General features: G+C 41.2%; 1 protein-coding gene across 1 annotated transcript; it reads right to left on the reverse strand.

The window, feature by feature from the left end:
• Nucleotides 1-11,806: 11,806 nt before the first annotated feature.
• Nucleotides 11,807-17,280, reverse strand: LOC134328474 (uncharacterized). The gene is made up of 15 exons (XM_063009567.1): nucleotides 17,199-17,280; nucleotides 14,778-14,957; nucleotides 14,308-14,345; nucleotides 14,150-14,215; nucleotides 13,816-13,896; nucleotides 13,625-13,723; nucleotides 13,475-13,522; nucleotides 13,313-13,393; nucleotides 13,057-13,232; nucleotides 12,893-12,962; nucleotides 12,706-12,792; nucleotides 12,520-12,618; nucleotides 12,304-12,381; nucleotides 12,123-12,221; nucleotides 11,807-11,947 (listed from the first exon to the last, which is right to left on the reverse strand). Exons 1-15 carry the CDS (start codon nucleotides 17,278-17,280, stop codon nucleotides 11,807-11,809), a joined length of 1,425 nt encoding a protein of 474 aa, XP_062865637.1.
• Nucleotides 17,281-18,401: the final 1,121 nt, after the last annotated feature.

An 18,401-nucleotide genomic window follows, 5' to 3' on the forward strand; every position in this document is an offset into this window, starting at 1 on the left:
CTTCCTCTCTTATCAGTTATTTCATCTGCTTCTTTTTCAGCTGTGGACAGTGGCGGAGCCAGACAGTTTTCATAGGGGTGGCCAGACTGAGACCATTGCTCACACAGGGGTGGCACAGAAACTGTCTAATACCTTTGTTTTATGTGGCAAGTGGCTGTTGATCTAGTAGTGTTTTGGTCACTCACTCGTTTACCTATACAGGCAGTGAGTGTCATGTAGAATTACATTAAGCCTAGCATAATAAGCTTTTTATTTTTTCTCCTTTTTCCTGACAAGTAAAAAACTAAAATATAGCCTATAACCTTAACATTATGAGGAAGAATTTCAAAGATATTCTTTTGCAGTACTTGATCATTTGATTGCAAACTTGTGTGTACTGATGAGACTCATTTGAACCCCAGAACATGCTAGCGTGAATGCATGGAAAACAAATTTAAATTTTCTTACAATATAATACAGACTGACCAACACTATTAAGTCAAATCAGCATTGACTTTACTTTTAACAACCTTCCACAATGCTGGAGTTTCTTAAAACTGAACATTTTCTTTTAAATGGAAGTGGAAAAAAAACAAACAAAAAAGAAAATCGCCCAATTTAGAGGAAAACCGCCCAATCTGGCAACACTCAGGGCTCTAGACTAACTTTTTGCACTGGTTGCACTGGTGTGCCTAACTGTTTTTCTTTGGTGCACCAGCACAAAAGTTAGGTGCACCCAAATCAGGTTCACTTTTTTTTATTGACTTTGATTGATATTGATTAACTAACAATCTGGTCAACATAAAGTTCTTTATTTGAAGCACAATTCTACAAGAAAGGTAACTTACTGAAAAAGTGTTGGTGCTTAAAGTGCTTCACTGAGCTCAAATTTTAACTCAAGATAAATAAAATAAAAAGAAAATCTAAATTAAAAGTGCAAGTGTTTTAAGGGCTTCACACTGAACATCTCATTTAATGATAAGAATATTATACACTGTGTGCACAATTATTAGGCAAGTTGTATTTTTGAGGATTAATTTTATTATTGAACAACTACTGTGCTTTCAGTCAATTCAAAATGTTAATAAACCTCAAACCTAAATATTTAAGAAAGTAAAAGTGAGGTTTTGGCTTTCTTAGGAGAATATCTATGTGTGCATAAATATTGGGCAACTATTAGTGTGCAGAATTATTACGCAACTAAATGAAAAACGAAAATTTTCCCATCTCACATGTTTATGTTTATCTGTTGAAGTAAGAATAATAAACAAACAATTCAAAATTTACAAATAAACATTTCTGACATTTCAAAATAAAAATCAGTGACCAATATAGCCACCCTTCTTTTTAATAACAGCCAAAAACCTTCCATTCAAGGAGTCTGTCAGTTTCTTGATCTGTTGACGATCAACTTTTTGTGCAGCAGCAACCACAGCCTCCCAGACACTGTTCAGAGAGATGTATTGTTTTCCTTCACTGTAAATCTCCCGTTTAAGAAGGGCCTACAAGTTCTCAATAGGGTTTAGGTCAGGTGAAGAAGGGGGCCATGTCATTATTTTTTCATCTTTTAGGCCTTTACTGGCTAGCCACGCAGTGGAGTACTTTGATGCATGCGGTGGAGCATTATCCTGCATAAAAATCATGGTCTTCTTGAAAGATGTAGACATTTTCCTGTACCACTGCTTGAAGAAAGTGTCTTCTAAAAACTGGCAGTAGGTTTGGGAGTTGATTTTGAGTCCATTTTCAACACGAAAAGGTCCAACTAGCTCATCTTTAATAATACCAGCCCATAGCAGTACCCCACCTCCACCTTGCTGGCGTCTAAGTCAAAGAGGAGCTCTGTGCCTGTTACTGATCCAGCCACGGGCCCATCCATCTGGTCTGTCAAGAGTCACTCTCATCTCATCAGTCCATAAAACCTTTGAAAAATCTGTCCTCAGATATTTCTTGGCCCAGTCTTAACGATTTAACTTATGTGTCTTGTTCAGTGGTGGTCTGGTTTCAGCCTTCCTTACCTTGGCCATGTCTCTGAGCACTGAACACCTTGTACTTCTGGGCACTCCAGGTAGGTTGCAGTTCTGGAAAATGACACCACTGGAAGATAATGGTTCCTGGTAGCTTCACGTTTGATTCTTCTAAAATCTTTGGCGGTTAACTTGCGTCTTCTTTTCTCAACACGTTTCTTTCGACCCTGTTGACTATTTGCAACAAAACGCTTGATGGTTCTGTAATCACGCCCCAATATTTTAGCAATTTCAAGAGTGCTGCATCCCTTTGAAAGAATTTTTAAAATTTTTGACTTTTCAGAGTCAGTTAAATCTTTTTTTAGGCCCATTTTGCCTAAGGAAAAGAAGCTGCCTAATAATTGTGCACACCTTGATATAGGGTGTTGATCTCCTTAGGCTACACCCTCCCTCATTACACAAATACACATCACCTGATGTGCTTAAATCCAATAAGCATTCAAGTTTATACAGCTTGGAGTTGGAAAATATGCATATAAATGATGATATGGTCAAAATACTCACTTGCCTAATAATTGTGCACACAGTGTATATGGTTAATGCAGTAATGAGACATATTATTGACATAGGCTACATGACATGACATTATTACATTTTGAGTCAATTTGTCGCTGATATTTTTAAAGTGTCTTAAAGAAAAGATGAACTGTGTGATATGTGGTGGTAAAAGTAACCCGGACAGAACGAACAACGTTTAACGTGAAATATAAACACAGATACATGTGGAGCTGTTAGACTGGATTTGATGGTTATTTCACACAGATGTTTGTTTGTATCATGGAACTTTAATGTTTTATCTCTCGAGTGGAGCGCTGAGCAAATCGGTTATTTACATCGAGAGTCGCGGTGAAAGCGAAGCGCAAAACTCTTCTCACGTCAGACTAAGAAACTAAAGAAAACAACAACTGAGACAAACACGTCACGTCTTCTTATCACCGATATTTGATTGATGTTTTTACATTAAAACGAACATCTGTAACAGCAGCACAGATGCTCACACATATTCTACACACTCCGTCATGATATTTCCCTGTGTAACGCCCGCCGAAGATGACGCTGGTCCCGCCCTTCACTAGCTCTGATTGGTTTAGATATATAGATATGATTAGATTATGGGCCTAATGTGTGTCTGTTGGTGCACCGGAGACTTTCAGAGTCACAGAGACTTTTTTTCCCCTCGAACGGCTGGTCGCAGATTGACTGTAGATGCTCGTTCACTCACAGCTGTTGAACTCATTTAGCCGCTAATATCCACCGTGTTGTAGGTAGTATAATCAGAGCGGTAACTGTGGTGTACGTCATCATTCACTTACATAAGCATATCGATCGAATTGGTTTAAAAATCATATCACCGTTATTGAAACATTTTCTATCGCGATATACAGTATATCGATATCGAATTATTGTCCAGCACTAATTCTAGCACTGCTCACACTCACCAGTGGGGTCTTAAAAGAGTACTATGGGAAAACTCCTTAGCTTTACTTACCTGGGTGAGTCCATTCTCTGTAGAAAGGAAAGGGGTGAAGAACCTGTTAAAGAAAATAAATGTTAGATAAACGTATGCTGTAAATATTGGAAATGAGTATTGTTTGCAACTCATAACATTTCGCCATAATCGTTGCTTTGTGAAATCGATATTCATTTTTGATATATTTTGTCTTTGCCGGTAAGGGGTATGGTATGATCTAGGGGAGGAGCTACCTGTTTAAATACAGTTCTGAAATAGGGGTAAGCAGTTCTTCCCTGGAAAGGGCTAAATGCTTTGCTAGGTCTGTGATCATGTAAATTTAATGAGACTTAGGTGAATTTGCAGTCATAAGTCTCGTGGTAGAGGTTGTGTTTACTTTTTTTTTTTAAAGCGCTCTTGTAAATATTTTGATTGTTGTGGCCAAAAATGAGGGTGATGGGGGGGAAAAGGACAACTTTTGTGCTCCTGTTTTTTAGTGCTTTCGACCATTCGCCCGGCATTACCCATAAAGAGTGTCCTTTCCTACTTTTTTTTTTTGTGGTATAGTCCGGGAACACGCTTTATCACAAATGGTGGCAGCGGTGGGATTGAATGCTGACACAGTATTTCGCTTTGAAAAATCTATGCAGAAACGTAGTGCTTTATCATTCTTTGGAACTAGGACGACAGGGCTGCACCATTCACTGTCCGATGGTTCGATGACCCCCATCCTCAGCATCTTCTTCTCCTCCTTTTTCAGATTAGGAACAAGTTGCACTGGCACCCTGCAGGTGGTTAATCGAATCGGCTCCTCCTTGGTGAGTCTGATGTTGTGCTGGGTCACTGCTGTCCGCCCTGGTTTCTCCGAGAAGATCCTTGCTGGAATTACCTGAAGTAGCTCTTTCCGCTGCCGCACACTCAGGTGAGATACCAGTGGGAGAACTGCACCTTCGCTTTCTATGGGGAAGTACTGCTCCATCACCTCCTCTTCATCATCCACTGCCCTTATCCACAGTTTTTCTGAGCTTGTGGCACAAGCTCACACCAAGTTCACACCATGGCCTCAGCATGTTTATGTGGAAGCGCATGAATTTCTTCCTCCGGTCTGGTCTGTGTAGTTCATATGTGGTTTCTCCGATCCGTCTGTGTACAACATATGGACCGTGCCATTTGGCCAAAAGTCCGGTGTCACTGGTGGGAAGGAGGATCAGTGCCTTCTGTCCTGGTTGCAGAACTCTTTTCCTCACCATCTTGTCATACCAGTGCTTTTGTTGTTCTTGTGCTTTCTCCATGTTTGCATGTTTTGCAATAAACTACAATAGATTAAAATGATGATAAACAAAGTGATGATTCTTATTAATGATGTTAAATATAGAAGATGATGATGATAATGTAAGTATTTGATAAAAGATGCAGTAAGTGTAGCAGTTCTGTTAATGATTCATAATAATATTAACCCTCTGACGCATAGTGGTCACTACAGTGGCGGCTATTTAATAGCTGTTTCTTTACAAGCACAGGTTTCCATGCTTCAAATGCATATCAACCTCTACAGTGGACACTACAGTTTCAATCATTTCACTTCTACACTGATTTGATGTTCATTATTCATACAGTTGTTTTAAGATGTAATAGCAGTTTATGATTTATTTCTTACTCTTCTGTAGAGCTGACAGTCCCCTCATCATCTTTTATCAGATGCACTTTATTTTTCTGCTCATAACAATAAACACACACAAAACAAGATTTTAAATTCATGCTCATAAATGCAGCTTCATTCTGTACTAGTTTTAATAAAAAAATAAGTTATTGTTTTACATCATGATGCAAATGGTTCTTTTCATTTTTCAAATGTAATAAACAAAACAGAAATTACTGTTATTTTAAAAACAAATAATTTGTAATAATGAAATATGAAAAAAAGAATTAACAAATACCATTTATTTATTTGTATCTTACCTGATTAAAAAATAAGTAAAGGAGACATGGTGTTGTGCAGTGTAAGTTAAAGGTGTTTCTCTGTTAAGCCTGATGATCTTAATGTAGAAACAGAAGAAAAGCTGCTGCTTAGTTTCTTATTCACACTGAGCAGCAGAATCAACAGATGACGTCATAATAAACCGGCGTGCTTGAGGAAGCCTTACCAGCTGCGCATGCGCTGTTTGACTGAGCCTGTAAACGCGGACCGATCACTCTGCCTCCTGTGCATGTGTAAACTTTATCAGCACTTTTTAAACCATTTGTTTGTGTAAATACACACTGTCAGACAAATATCCTTAAAACTTTACAACCAGTAATGGTTTTACGGACCTTTTATTATTAAACCACTTTGTTTTTGGAGATATTTCATGTGCATAATGTCATGTCCTGTAAGAACTTTATTTATGGTACCCCAGCTAGCACAATCATCTGGCCAAGTGTTATGTTTGTAGTGTAGCAGAAATGACAGAGCAGGAGACACAGGTGCAAAACACGTCTAACTTTACTGAACATTCATTGCATGGCAAAAACTCCCGCAAATCAACCGGACAGGTCTCCACTACGTCACTTCCTGAATAACATTCTCACTCAAGTACATTTATGCACTGGACACAACATTTTCCCCTTTCTTAAAAGAATTCCATACATTACACAACAGAAACAGGCATGTAATGGTTATGCACATAAGAACCTTAATTCTTGCAGAAGAACAACTTAAACCATTCTTATCAGCTATGATTATTCAATGCAATTAACAAGACTGTAATAATCACAATAAGCAGAACAGAAGTAATGTCAGTGCATTAAATCAACATTAAGCACATCATGTTGAATAACAGCATTCAGTAGGGAACACAGTACTAACACTTGCTGCATTAAGTCAAGTTACATAGTCTTTTAGCCAGCTTGGCTTTCGAATGTCCCGTTTAGGTCTGGGTATGTCAGTCAATTCAGATGGTTTCCATAGCGTTAGTTTCTGGGAAAGCAGTGAGGTGAGAAGCATTCCAGATTTTCCCATTGCTCAGCATGTATGTACCTTCACCAACCTGTTCACTTATGGTTAGGGGATCACTAAACCTTTTATGTCCTTTGGGTGTATGCAATGGATTTCTCACACGCACTTTGTCCCCTTTTTGAAACGAAGGAGAACGAGCACCACGTTTAGCATCCGTGTATGCCTTCATTTTGTCCTGTTTTTGAATAACGCGAGGACGTATGTCCACACTCTTTTGCACTGCAGAATCAGGTGTTAACAAAGTCAATTGTGTACGCATTTTTCGTCCATAGAGCAATTCAAAGGGTGAAGTACCAGTAGTGGCATGTGGAGTAGCACGATAAACTTGCAAGAAGTCAGTAACAGCTTGTTTCCAAGGCTGGTGTTGCTGAATAGCTAGATGAATTGTCTGTTTGAGCACTCTGTTAAACCTTTCTATGGCTCCATTTGCAGCAGGGTAGTAGAGAGAAGAACGGTTATGACGGATTTGTCTTTCCTCCAAGAATGTTGCAAAAGCTGATGAAGTGAATTGGACTCCATTGTCTGTTACAATGCTCAGTGGATTTCCATGTCGACTAAACACAGAAGACAGGAATGTAATCACAGTTCCAGCTGTAATGTTGTGAGCAAAGGCAACTTCAGGCCATTTACTGAAATAATCAGTCAGTGTAATCGCAAATTTGCATTCTGAAGCAGCTGTATCAAAAGGTCCTACAATATCTACAGCAACCTTTTGCCAAGGTCCATCTGGTAGTGGCACTGGTTGTAGTGGAACTGGATGTAACTTCGCAGTTTTGTCATTCGTCTGGCACCAATGACAGGAACGTATTGCACTAAGAACCTGTGCATCCATTTTCGGCCACCAGTAAAGGTCACCCAGTCTTTGTTTTGTTCGCACGACTCCCTGATGAGACTCATGTGCAATGGATATCAGTGTAGGTCTGAGATCAATTGGTACAATTAGACGGGACCCACGAAAAATGAAATTGTCCTTAACACATAGTTCCAAACGAAGTTTGTAGTATGGAAGCAGTTCAGGATTTAAGCCTTTTGGTGAAGAAGGCCATCCACGCGTAATCTGATTACGAAGTTTTACAAGTTCAGGGCATGTTCCACAAGCAGAGTCAAAGTCAGTAGCAGATAATGTGTTGCGAGCAGTAGAAAGAAGAGCAACAAATTCTTCCTCTGTATCATCCAACTGTGCAGGTGGTGCTTCATTAGCAGGAGCCGCAGGTAATGGTAAGCGCGACATGCAGTCCGCTGGGGCATTTTCTACACCTGGGCGGTAAATAACATCATAATTGAATGGCATAAGACGGGCAGACCATCTAGCAACGCGTAAACCAGCACGTCCAACACCTTTTGTAGTCAACAATGTTGTTAGCGCCTGGTGATCCGTCCGCAGGGTAAAACGACGACCCCATAAGTAAGTACGCCACCTTTCAACAGCCCATACACAAGCAAGAGCTTCCTTTTCCACTGTGGAATACTTTCTTTCGGCATCTGAAAGTGTTCGGGACGCAAATGCCACAGTTCTTTCAATACTGTCTGGACCGATTTGTGACAAAACACCTCCTAAGCCGTAGTCAGAAGCATCTGTTGAAACAAAGGTGCGTAGTGTAGGGTCAAATAGTGCTAAGGCCTGGCTAGACACCAGCATATTTTTCACCAGATCAAAACTGGCTTGGGCCTCATCAGTCCACTGGAAATTACTGTCAGATTGTTTTAAGCACTGACGCATAGGTTCCACCAGAGTAGCATGGTTTGGATGAAATTTGGAGTACCATGAAAGAAGTAGGAAAGAACGCAATGTAGAGGAATCAGTGGGTGCAGGGGCATTTAAAACAGCCTGTATACGGTCTGTATCAGGAAGTAGTCCCTCAGCTGAAACAATGTGTCCTAGAAAAGGCATTCTGGTTTGGCGAAATTTACATTTGTCTTTATTAAGCAGCAAACCAGCTCTTTTAAGGCGGTGTAAGACAGCGTCAAGGGCCTTATCATGTGCAGACATGTCACAACCATGGACTATAATGTCATCTAAGTAATTCTGTACCCCAGGCAGACCAGATAGTACTATGCTCATCATTTTCTGAAAAGCAGCCGGTGCTGAAGCAAGTCCGTATGGTACACGGCAGAATCGAAACAATCCATCATGGGTGATGAATGCAGTAAGATCACGGCTATCTTCATGCAGGGGCACTTGATAGTAGGCACTGGCTAAATCAATTGTAGAAAATACAGTGGCACCTTTTAGTGTAGACAGAAGTTCGTCCATATGGGGTAATGGAAAAGCATCCACAATGACCGCTTTGTTTGGCTCACGTAAGTCAACACACATTCGAATCTTTCCTGATCTTTTTTGTGTGACGACAATTGGTGACACCCATGCTGAAGCGTCAATGCGTTCAATTATGCCAGCTTTAAGCAGGTTGTTTAGTTCCTCTGATACTGCATTTCGAATAGAGAATGGCAGGCGACGCAATTTTTGTCGTACTGGTGTGACAGTATTATCAATTTTTACACAATGAACAAAGTTCTTAGCACAGCCAAAATTAGATGCCTCAGTAGTACATTCAAGCACAGATGCATTAGGAGAAGCAGTACGGTCTGAGAGCAAAACCTTGTTGTTCTCTATACATACATTTAGTTCTTTCATTAAGTCTCTTCCCAACAGTGGTGTTCCATTTTCCACAATAAAGAAAGTTCCCTGGGTTGTATGTCCATTAAGTGACACACTAGCAGACAAGCAACCACGGACAGGAATGTGAGTTTTAGAATATGTCACAAGCCTAACTTCTGGCTTTGTCAGCGAAATGTGACTGAAATGGCGTAAATATATGTTATGTGGCAGGATAGAGACAGAAGACCCTGTGTCAACAACCAGGTTCACTGTGCAAGGTTGGCAGTGTAAAGTTGAAATTTTTACAGTACATGTTATTTGATTAGCTGTACTTGCTGCATGCTCAGTATACAGAATTGTAGTTTCTGGTAATTCGACTTCACGTACTTCACGTGTGCGAGACTGGGTAGAACGACATACTTTATAGAAATGACCAGTCTTTTTACATTGTTTACAAACAGCTGCTGCTGCAGGGCAGTTTGGTGCATTAGCTAAGTGTGAATCTGATCCACAACGATAGCATGTTTTCTTCTTACCAGAATGAAGAGTAGCAGGGTTACTGGCAGCATGTCCTTGTTTACCTTTCCCTTTACGTTTAAAAGCCTGATGCACGGCCTGTACTGGAGCTGCAGGTGCATGTGTAATCGCTTTAGCTTGGTCTGTAGCGGACTCAATCTGTGTAGCAAGCGTTAAAGCTCTCTCCAGTGTTAGATCAGTATCCAGTAAAAGTCTTTCACGTATTCGTGAGCTGCACACATTTTCTACGAGTTGATCACGAATCATTTCGTCTGCACGTTCACCAAAATCACATGAAGTAACCAGTTCACGAAGTGAAGCAACGTACTGTAAAATAGTCTCATGTGGCTGTTGAACTCATTTACGAAAAGCATGGCGTTCAGCGACCACGTTAACTTTCGGATTAAAGTACATCCCAAGCGCATTCACAGCCGTATCATATGTAGTACCTGTGTCTGGAAGTGAGTAAAATATTCTCTGTCCCTCCGTACCAAGGCAGTGTAATAAAATTGCTCGTTTTCTTGCAGTCGGCCATTCACCTCCTTCCGCGCCGATAACAAGCAAATAATTCTCAAAAATCCGCAGCCATGTCTTAAACGGCACTGCAGGTTCACCTGGACATGGAAGAAAAAAGCTCGGAAAAGGCACGTTTCCAGTAGCCATCGTTCGAAAAGCACGTAGGTATCGAAGTATCTCGTCGCCAATTTTGTTATGTTGTAGTATATGAAAAATGAAGGAGCAGGAGACACAGGTGCAAAACACGTCTAACTTTACTGAACATTCATTGCATGGCGAAAACTCCCGCGAATCAACCGGACAGGTGTTACTACGTCACTTCCTGAATAGCATTCTGTCATTCAATAACAACGCACATTTATGCACTGGACACAACACATGGCTTCGATTCTATCTCACCTGTAGGCAACAGTTTGTCTCGATAGGTGGTTTTAGGTCTGATGTCCTCTCTCTCTCTCTTCTGGTGTCCCCCAGGGCTCGGTTCTTGGCCCCCTTCTTTTTATCATTTTTCTACTCCCACTTGGTGACATCATTCGACAGCATGGCCTACAGTTTTACTGCTATGCAGATGACACTCAGATTTACATCTGCACTAAGCCCTCTGACTCTCTGCCCCCTGACTCGCAGGTCAGTTGTCTGGCCGATATCAACAGCTGGACAGACACAGGTATTGCTGCCAGTGGAGGAGTTTTAGATGTTTATGTTTGAATGAACAAAATATTTTTTGTGAAAAGCGTTTTTGTCACATGAGATCAGACCCTGTGGTTTAGGTCAGGTTGTCTGTAGTGACTGGTTTCCTCGAATGTTGCTGGGCAAAATAGGTCAATTGTAAAGGGTCATTTTGATCATGTCTTTTTATATGCGTACATTCACAGCTGTACAAAATGTGGATTGTGTTGCAGGCCTGAAATGAACGAATGGACATAAATTAATAAATGAAAAGACAAAACATGAAATATCTCAGGCTCATCCTGTCTGCAATGAAATACAAGTCAAAATAAATGTGAGGAGCTCTGTGTTTGTATTTGATATGCAATTTCCATACTGTCCCAACTCTTTCTGATTTGGGCTTGTAGAATCAGACATAGAACCAGACCAGAATGAGATCTAAAATATAACTGTACATTTTGTCAATAAAAATGAGACACAGCAAACATTGATTCCTCCCACAGTCCAAAGGCATGCCACTGAGGTGAATTGGAGACAGTCAGTTGTCCAACGCTGTGTTTGATATAAACTAAGTGTACCTTGTGTAATGTGTGTAACAACTGTTCGTGTCATGAATGGAACCAAAAGTGTAAAACATGACGTTAAGACCCTACTAAACAAACAATACACAAGTTTGCAAAAGGAAATGTACGTACTAAAATGCTTTTAACCCAAAACACATCTCTAAATAATTCATTTCTATTGTGGAATCACTATCATTCATAAACAACTTGACATGAATCACACTAAATATCTTACAAGCCTTATGATCATCAGTGGTAATAAAACTGGCTAAAGAGCTCTAAAATACTCTAATAAACCTGTGAAAGAGAAGCACGAATAACGTTAGTGTATCTTCATTATAAAAATGATTTAAAAAAATGGCATACTTACCACCTTTGAGAAACCTGAGCAACAAGAACCTGATAACAAGAGAGTGTTCCTAATAAAGTGAGCTGTTAAATCTAAACATTATATCTATGTGTAAAAATGAAGACAGGAAGAGATTAAAGGGTTGCTCAGTATTTCTTCGTGGTCTGCAGCATCTGCCGGACGTGCCGCTTCAGGAGCTCCAGCACCACAAGAGCCAGGCCTTTAGGATCTTCATAAAGCTCTAGGGGCTGCGAGAAAACCACTCGGAGGAACTCAGTCAGCTGATCCTATTAACCAAAACACACATACACACACACACACACACACACACACACACACACACACACTTACACACTTACACACTTACACACTTACACTTACTTCCAACATAGCATCACTGAGAATAAAAACTCTCCTTCATGATGTGTAACGTGGGGTGTGGTGAAATGTCGGACACTTTACCTGAAGAACCGTGAAGCACCGCTGGGCTACAGGCTCCCAGATCTCAGGGTCCCAACTCATGATGTGCTGGAAAAGTTGGTCCAAGAATCCTCCATCCATCTTTGAAGAGGAAGAATAAGAAACTCTTACTTCATGGAGATTGATCATAGGACCAGATAAAAGCTGCTGATAAGTCGCTTACAAACTCTGGCGCAGAGTCGTACAGGAACCAGCCGAAGAGGACGAGCTCATACAGCACGTCCAGAAAGTTCAAGTGTAGCTGAAAGTAGAAAGTTAAAATAATAATAATGATAATAATAATAATAATAATAAAACTAAGAACAATCCTAATATGAATCCAGCTGTGGAACTTTGGGGCTGGTAGGTACCTCTATACAGAGAAACTTTTTGTTTTTACCTGTACCTCCAGCATCTCCAGCTCGACTGAGCTCTGATTGGCTGCTCCTTTTAGGAAGCGAATCAGAGCCTCGTAGGAAAGCTGCACCTCCAGCACATCCTGTCCAAAAAAGAATCCCATTCTTAATACACACACCGCTTTGTTTCTTTAGGTCACTGCTTCAGGTAACCTGGTGAAGTCAGTCACCTGCTTGTTCAGAGCTGCTAGGTGCATCACCAGCTCTTTGCCGCTCACAAACAGCAAGTTCTGGAGGTGAACGCTGGTCAACAGGGTCTGAACAGGAGATGAAGCACAAGGTCAGGACAGAAGGAAATCTGTAAGTGTGGTAACATCTGGCGATCGGAAAGACGGGAGAGGTTCAGGGTGTACTCACAGAGAACGCCTCACGGAGCGCAGGCAGCTTCAGGGCGACGCCTGTGATGCCGCAGTCTTGGAGGTGGCAGCTAAAGGACAATGTCAGAATGAGTCTTTCTGCGAAACTCTGTCAGCCATTTATAAAATACTACTAGAATGACCTGAAGAATGACGATCCTATACCTGATAAATGGCACCTCGCTCTCCTCAGGAGACAGACTCTCCTCACTGCCCTCAGAGTCGGTCTCGGAGTCCATGTCCGGCGTATAAAAGGTGGAGCTCTTCACGCAGTGAGCGGCGTCCTCCTGTCCGTCGGCCCACAGCTGCCTGCAGTCCCTGGTCACCTCGTGGAAGCTTTGCTGAGGATAAAACAAATGTCAACATGTTGGACAGACCGGAGACAAAAATGCATCACATCTGGGCAGTGTCACGAATTTACCACACGGTCCTCCAGCAGGACATTCACCAGGGTCTCCAAGCGGCGACAGGACACGAAAGCAGTCACCGTTCCAGAAATACTCTGAAAGGAAGATATTGCATCATTTAGACAAATGTGCACTGTTCACACAAGGTTTAAGCACCTGTATAGACAGGCTCTCACCTGTATGCCGGTGAAAGAAACCTCACCGGCGGTGTAGTAGGGGAAGCCCTGCAAAAAAAAGAGTATTTCAACTTAAACTCAAAACATACGACTGCACACAAATCCTCGTCTAATCGAAACAAAGCTGGAACGTGAACGATGTGCTCTTACCAGATGATTAACACGGCAGGTGTCAGCAGTGGTGAACCACCACTGCTGGATCTCTGAGCCTTGTACCACGCACACAGAGCATCGTCTGAGCTGCACTGACTACATAAACAAACACAAAAGCATAGATTAGTAGTCATGAACCGGAGGACACGTTTGTGTTACGGCTGCAACACTGCAACACATCTGAATACCTCAGACTGAGAACGGTGATGTTCGCTCGAGAGGAACCGGATTATTCTGGATGCGCTCTGCAGTTCGCAGTTGCCAGAATGCTGTAAAATGACGGCACAGAGATCAGAAATCTTTCTTTTCAAAACAGTGTCGTCGCACACATCGAACAACCTAAACGATACAAATCTGAGACGAGAGGGACCCTGACCCATCACTGGGCCTCGACTGGGTTTTGAATCCGTGGCCCTTTAGGGCCTCCCATTAAACCACAACCATTTCATTCACTAATACCGTGTCACAAGTAATGACCATCACATCTCTCCCATCCCTAATCTAAAGTACAAGAACCACTACCGGAATCACGGCTTCCTCTGTGGGCAGCGGGTCAGCGGCCACCAGTTGCCAGTTTGGCGTGTCGACCTTGAGAATGAACACATACACACACAAAAAAATGAATATGAAGTAATGCGATTTAATTGCAGTGTTACAGTTTAATCATAAATTAGACGTACCTGAGGATCACTGGTCCCGTCCAGTCTTTCTTCGTCGTCTATAATAGAATAAAGTAATAAGAAATAATAAGAATTCCTAATATCTATTATTATTATTATTATTATTATTATATTAATTTATTTCTGGTAAGTGCACAAACACTGTTAAAGCAAGTGTACACTGTATATACCGTTGATTAATAAAGTATAAGTCAAAAACAAAATAAGCGTGTTCTGAAATAGGGCGTGTTTAGAAATCGTACGGTGCGTGACATTGGGTGTGTTTTGAAAAAAATCGTGTTTATGTTACAATCTGGATACAAAGTTGCCGTTTACGGCAAATCACTCATTTATTCGTTATTTTATTAATTCATGAACACAATTATTCATCAGTGTGCGGTACAGAACTGCCTTTAGCCAACCAAAGCGCACAAAGCCTATTAGCTAATGGCTAATAGCTAACGGACCGGGAGGGGGGGTGTGTTGTTTACCATTCGTAGCCGGCTGAGAGAGCTCAGGTGGCGGGTTGGCTCTGCGCCAACGCCGGTAATAAATCAAGCCGGCTGAACTTAAAAGCAGCACACCAGCCGCGCACGCCACCTTCCTGAGACTTCCCTCAGTGATGTTAGGCAGGAATTTGCCAAGGTCCATGTGGTTTTGTACTGTCAAAACTGTAAAAAACAGACAAATGTGTTGAGCGCTTCAAAACACGTCTAACTCGCACAGAAGCGGAAACACTACTGAAGGCGGTTACTAAGGGCTCTGCCTTTACCAACCCGAGTACCGGTCACGTGTTCATCACCGAATCATTTCATCAAATCAGAAACGTGTCTGACATCATGATATTTCATTACATTTAAAAAGTTCTTAAAAGTAGATATTTAATGACAAAACTCATAACAACTAATAATAATAATAATAATAATAATAATTGGTTTCATTCTAGGAGTCGATCTGAGTCAGTGTACCGATTCCACGCTAAAACAATAAAGAGTCGATTCCTCGACGTGTTCAATTAAACGAACCGATTCCACGGAACTATCCAGCGTAGATTGGACGCGAAACGGGCATTAGCGCTTTAAAAACATTACAAAGCTTTTAATAATTGTATTTACATAACAAACTTTACCATAGGAATTTTTTTTTTATTATTTTCAAGTTTCTAAACATGCACAAACTTAGCAAATTGCAATATTGTGCAAGTAATACCGGCACAGTGGTACAATACAGTATTTAGTGCGTGTGTGTGTGTGTGTGTGTGTGTGTACGCGAGTTACGTGTCACAATCTAAGTGTGTGCATGTATGCACGCATGCATGGGAGTTTGTGTGTGTGTGTGTGTGTTTATGTATGTGCATGCATGGGAGTTTGTGAGTGTGTGTCTGTGTGTGGATGAGTATGCACGCGTGCGAGTGTGTGTTTATGTGTGTGGTTCTCTTGTGTGTGCGCTTGGTAGTGTATGTGCATGCAAGTTTGTGTTTGAGTGTGTATGTGTGGGCTTGTGTATGAGTGTGTGTTTATGTGGTTCTAGTGAGTGTGGGCGTGTTAGTGTATGTGCATATAAGTTTGTGTCTGAGTGTGTGTGTGTGTGGTCGTGTATGTATGCACGCATGCATTGGAGTCTGTGAGTGCGTGTGTGTGGGTGTGTTTGTGTGTGGTTCTATTGAGTGTGCGCACATGTGTCCGCGTGGTAGTGTATGTGCATGCAAGTTTGTATTTGAGTGTGTGTGTGTAAGTATGCGAGTAGTTACGTGTCACCGTCTAAATGTGTGTATGCATGCATGCATGGGAGTTTGTGAGTGTGTGTCTGTGTGTGGATGAGTATGCACGCGTGCGAGTGTGTGTTTATGTGTGTGGTTCTCTTGTGTGTGCGCTTGGTTGTGTATGTGCATGTAATTTTGTGTATGTGTGCGTGTGTGTGTAATTGTGTAAGTGTGCCAGTAGTTACGTGTCACAGTCTAAGTGTGTGTATGTATGCACACTCGCATGGGAGTTTATGAGTGCGAGTGTGTGTTTATGTGTGTGGTTCACTTGTGTGTGTGCGTGTTAATGTATGTGCATGTACGTTTGTGTATGAGTGTGTGTATGTATGCGCGCATGAATGGGAGTTTGTGAGTGTGTGTGTGTGTGTGTGTGCGCGCGCGCAAGTTAGTGTATGTGCGTCTAAGTTTGTGTATGAGTGTGTGTGTGTGTGTGTATAATGTGAATCATTTATTCCAGTGTAAGAACCTGTGCAGTTAATCGTGTGAATGTGTGTGTGTGTGTGTGTGTGTGTGTGTGTGTGTATGTGTGTTGGTTTGTGCGTGTTTGCATGCGCATGTTTGCGTCTGTGTTTGTGTGTGTAGTTACGTGTCACAGTCTAAGTGTGTGTATGTATGCATGCATGCGATTTTGTGTGTGTGTATATATGAGTATGCATGGTGCGAGTGTGTGTTTATGTGTGTGCTTCTACTAGTGTGTGCGCGTAATAGTGTATGGGCATGTAAGTTTGTCACCTGTCACAGTCTAAGTGTGTGTGTGTGTGTGTGTGTGTGTGCGCGCATGTAAGAGTTAGTTTGTTCATGTGCATGACTTTTAAGTGAAACAACAAACTCTTAGGTAAACCAGGTCTTTCCCCGCCAGGACTTGAACCTGGAGCTTTTACTCGGAGAGTAAACGTGTTAACGTTACACCACAGAGATCTGATGCTGGATTGTTACATAATCCTACTACAAATAAAGAACTAAATGATTATATGTTAATAACCTACACATCTATAAATGTTTGAAATGTCATGTGGAGTTTATAAGAACTAGAAGCATGTATAGAACGTCAGGTGTACACGTTAACAACACCTGGTGGAGAATGTCTTTTAGGAAAACCAAAGAGTTTGTCTGGAACAAATCAGGCGCACATAACTAAACTTGTACTTACCTTCACCTTGCACTACTTCCAGCATCTGCATGTACAGAGAGACGCACAGCTGGATGATCCTGGATGCGGTGTGTGCTGCCATTTCAGCCCGAAGAAGATTTCTTTTGTCATGCCGCCAAGTTTTCCACTGGATGTTCGCCTGATGTCCGAGATTCTTTCGTCTCGTTTTCAGCCAATAAACATCCAACAATCATTCAAACTGCACGAATTGATTCTGCAAGTAAGCCAGGAACAAACAGCAATCAGACAGATGTGAAAATGATCTCGGTTCATCGTTGGTTGACGCTGTTGCTTAACTGCGACGTTCATCTGCGGGGACAAACCAACCAAGGGAGCGTCTAAAAAGCTTCATAAGCGCTACAGGTTGTACTAGTGACACACACACACACACACACACACACACACACACACACACACACACACACAGTGACATGGACGATTCACGACATTCCAGAATATGTCCAATTACTGCTGATATCTGAAGTCAGTGGTCATAAATGACGACCCTGTCACTTTGAAATCAAACATTGATATAACATTTATATCACTCACTGTATGCTATATGTTTTTTTTTTCACATTACCAAATGTCATATATATTTACTTAAGTAATAAAAATAACTACATGACCATATTCACTTAGGCCGATGCAGTGACCATATGGTTAAGGATAACAGCTTAAGACTCTTTACTCTTTTAAGCGTTTGTTGAAGAGCTTTCAGTGAGAGATGGAGGAGAGAGCCCATCATTTCTACAGTTATTAACCACATACCACACAGTGAAATACTGTAAATAGTTCTTACAGACAGTATTTTCCACTGCATCATGGCAATTTTATCCAAAGTAAAACAAGTAAACGTTCCATTTTACAAATGACTGTGAGTTTCATGTTTAAAAGCTACGTTAGTCATTGTCTTTATGAACCTGCTGTGGTCAAGAGCAAAGTTTAGGTTTATTTAGGTTTTATTTACGACACCACAGCGCTAGCATTGTAGCTAATCTGTGGATAGTGGTGATCTCGCTCACACTGTTCATGACATCAGTCAGAGGCTAACATTAGCCGAGTTAACGTTAGTAATTGTTCATTATTAATAATATTAATGGTTAATAAGGCCTGCGACGCTGTAAACTGTGACATCGTTCAACAGTCGCCACAGGATCCTTACAAAACATTGTAATTTTTCAGAAAGATTAGATTTATTTT

Source organism: Trichomycterus rosablanca, chromosome 15, assembly GCF_030014385.1.
Source record: "Trichomycterus rosablanca isolate fTriRos1 chromosome 15, fTriRos1.hap1, whole genome shotgun sequence".
Classification (NCBI taxonomy): domain Eukaryota; kingdom Metazoa; phylum Chordata; class Actinopteri; order Siluriformes; family Trichomycteridae; genus Trichomycterus; species Trichomycterus rosablanca.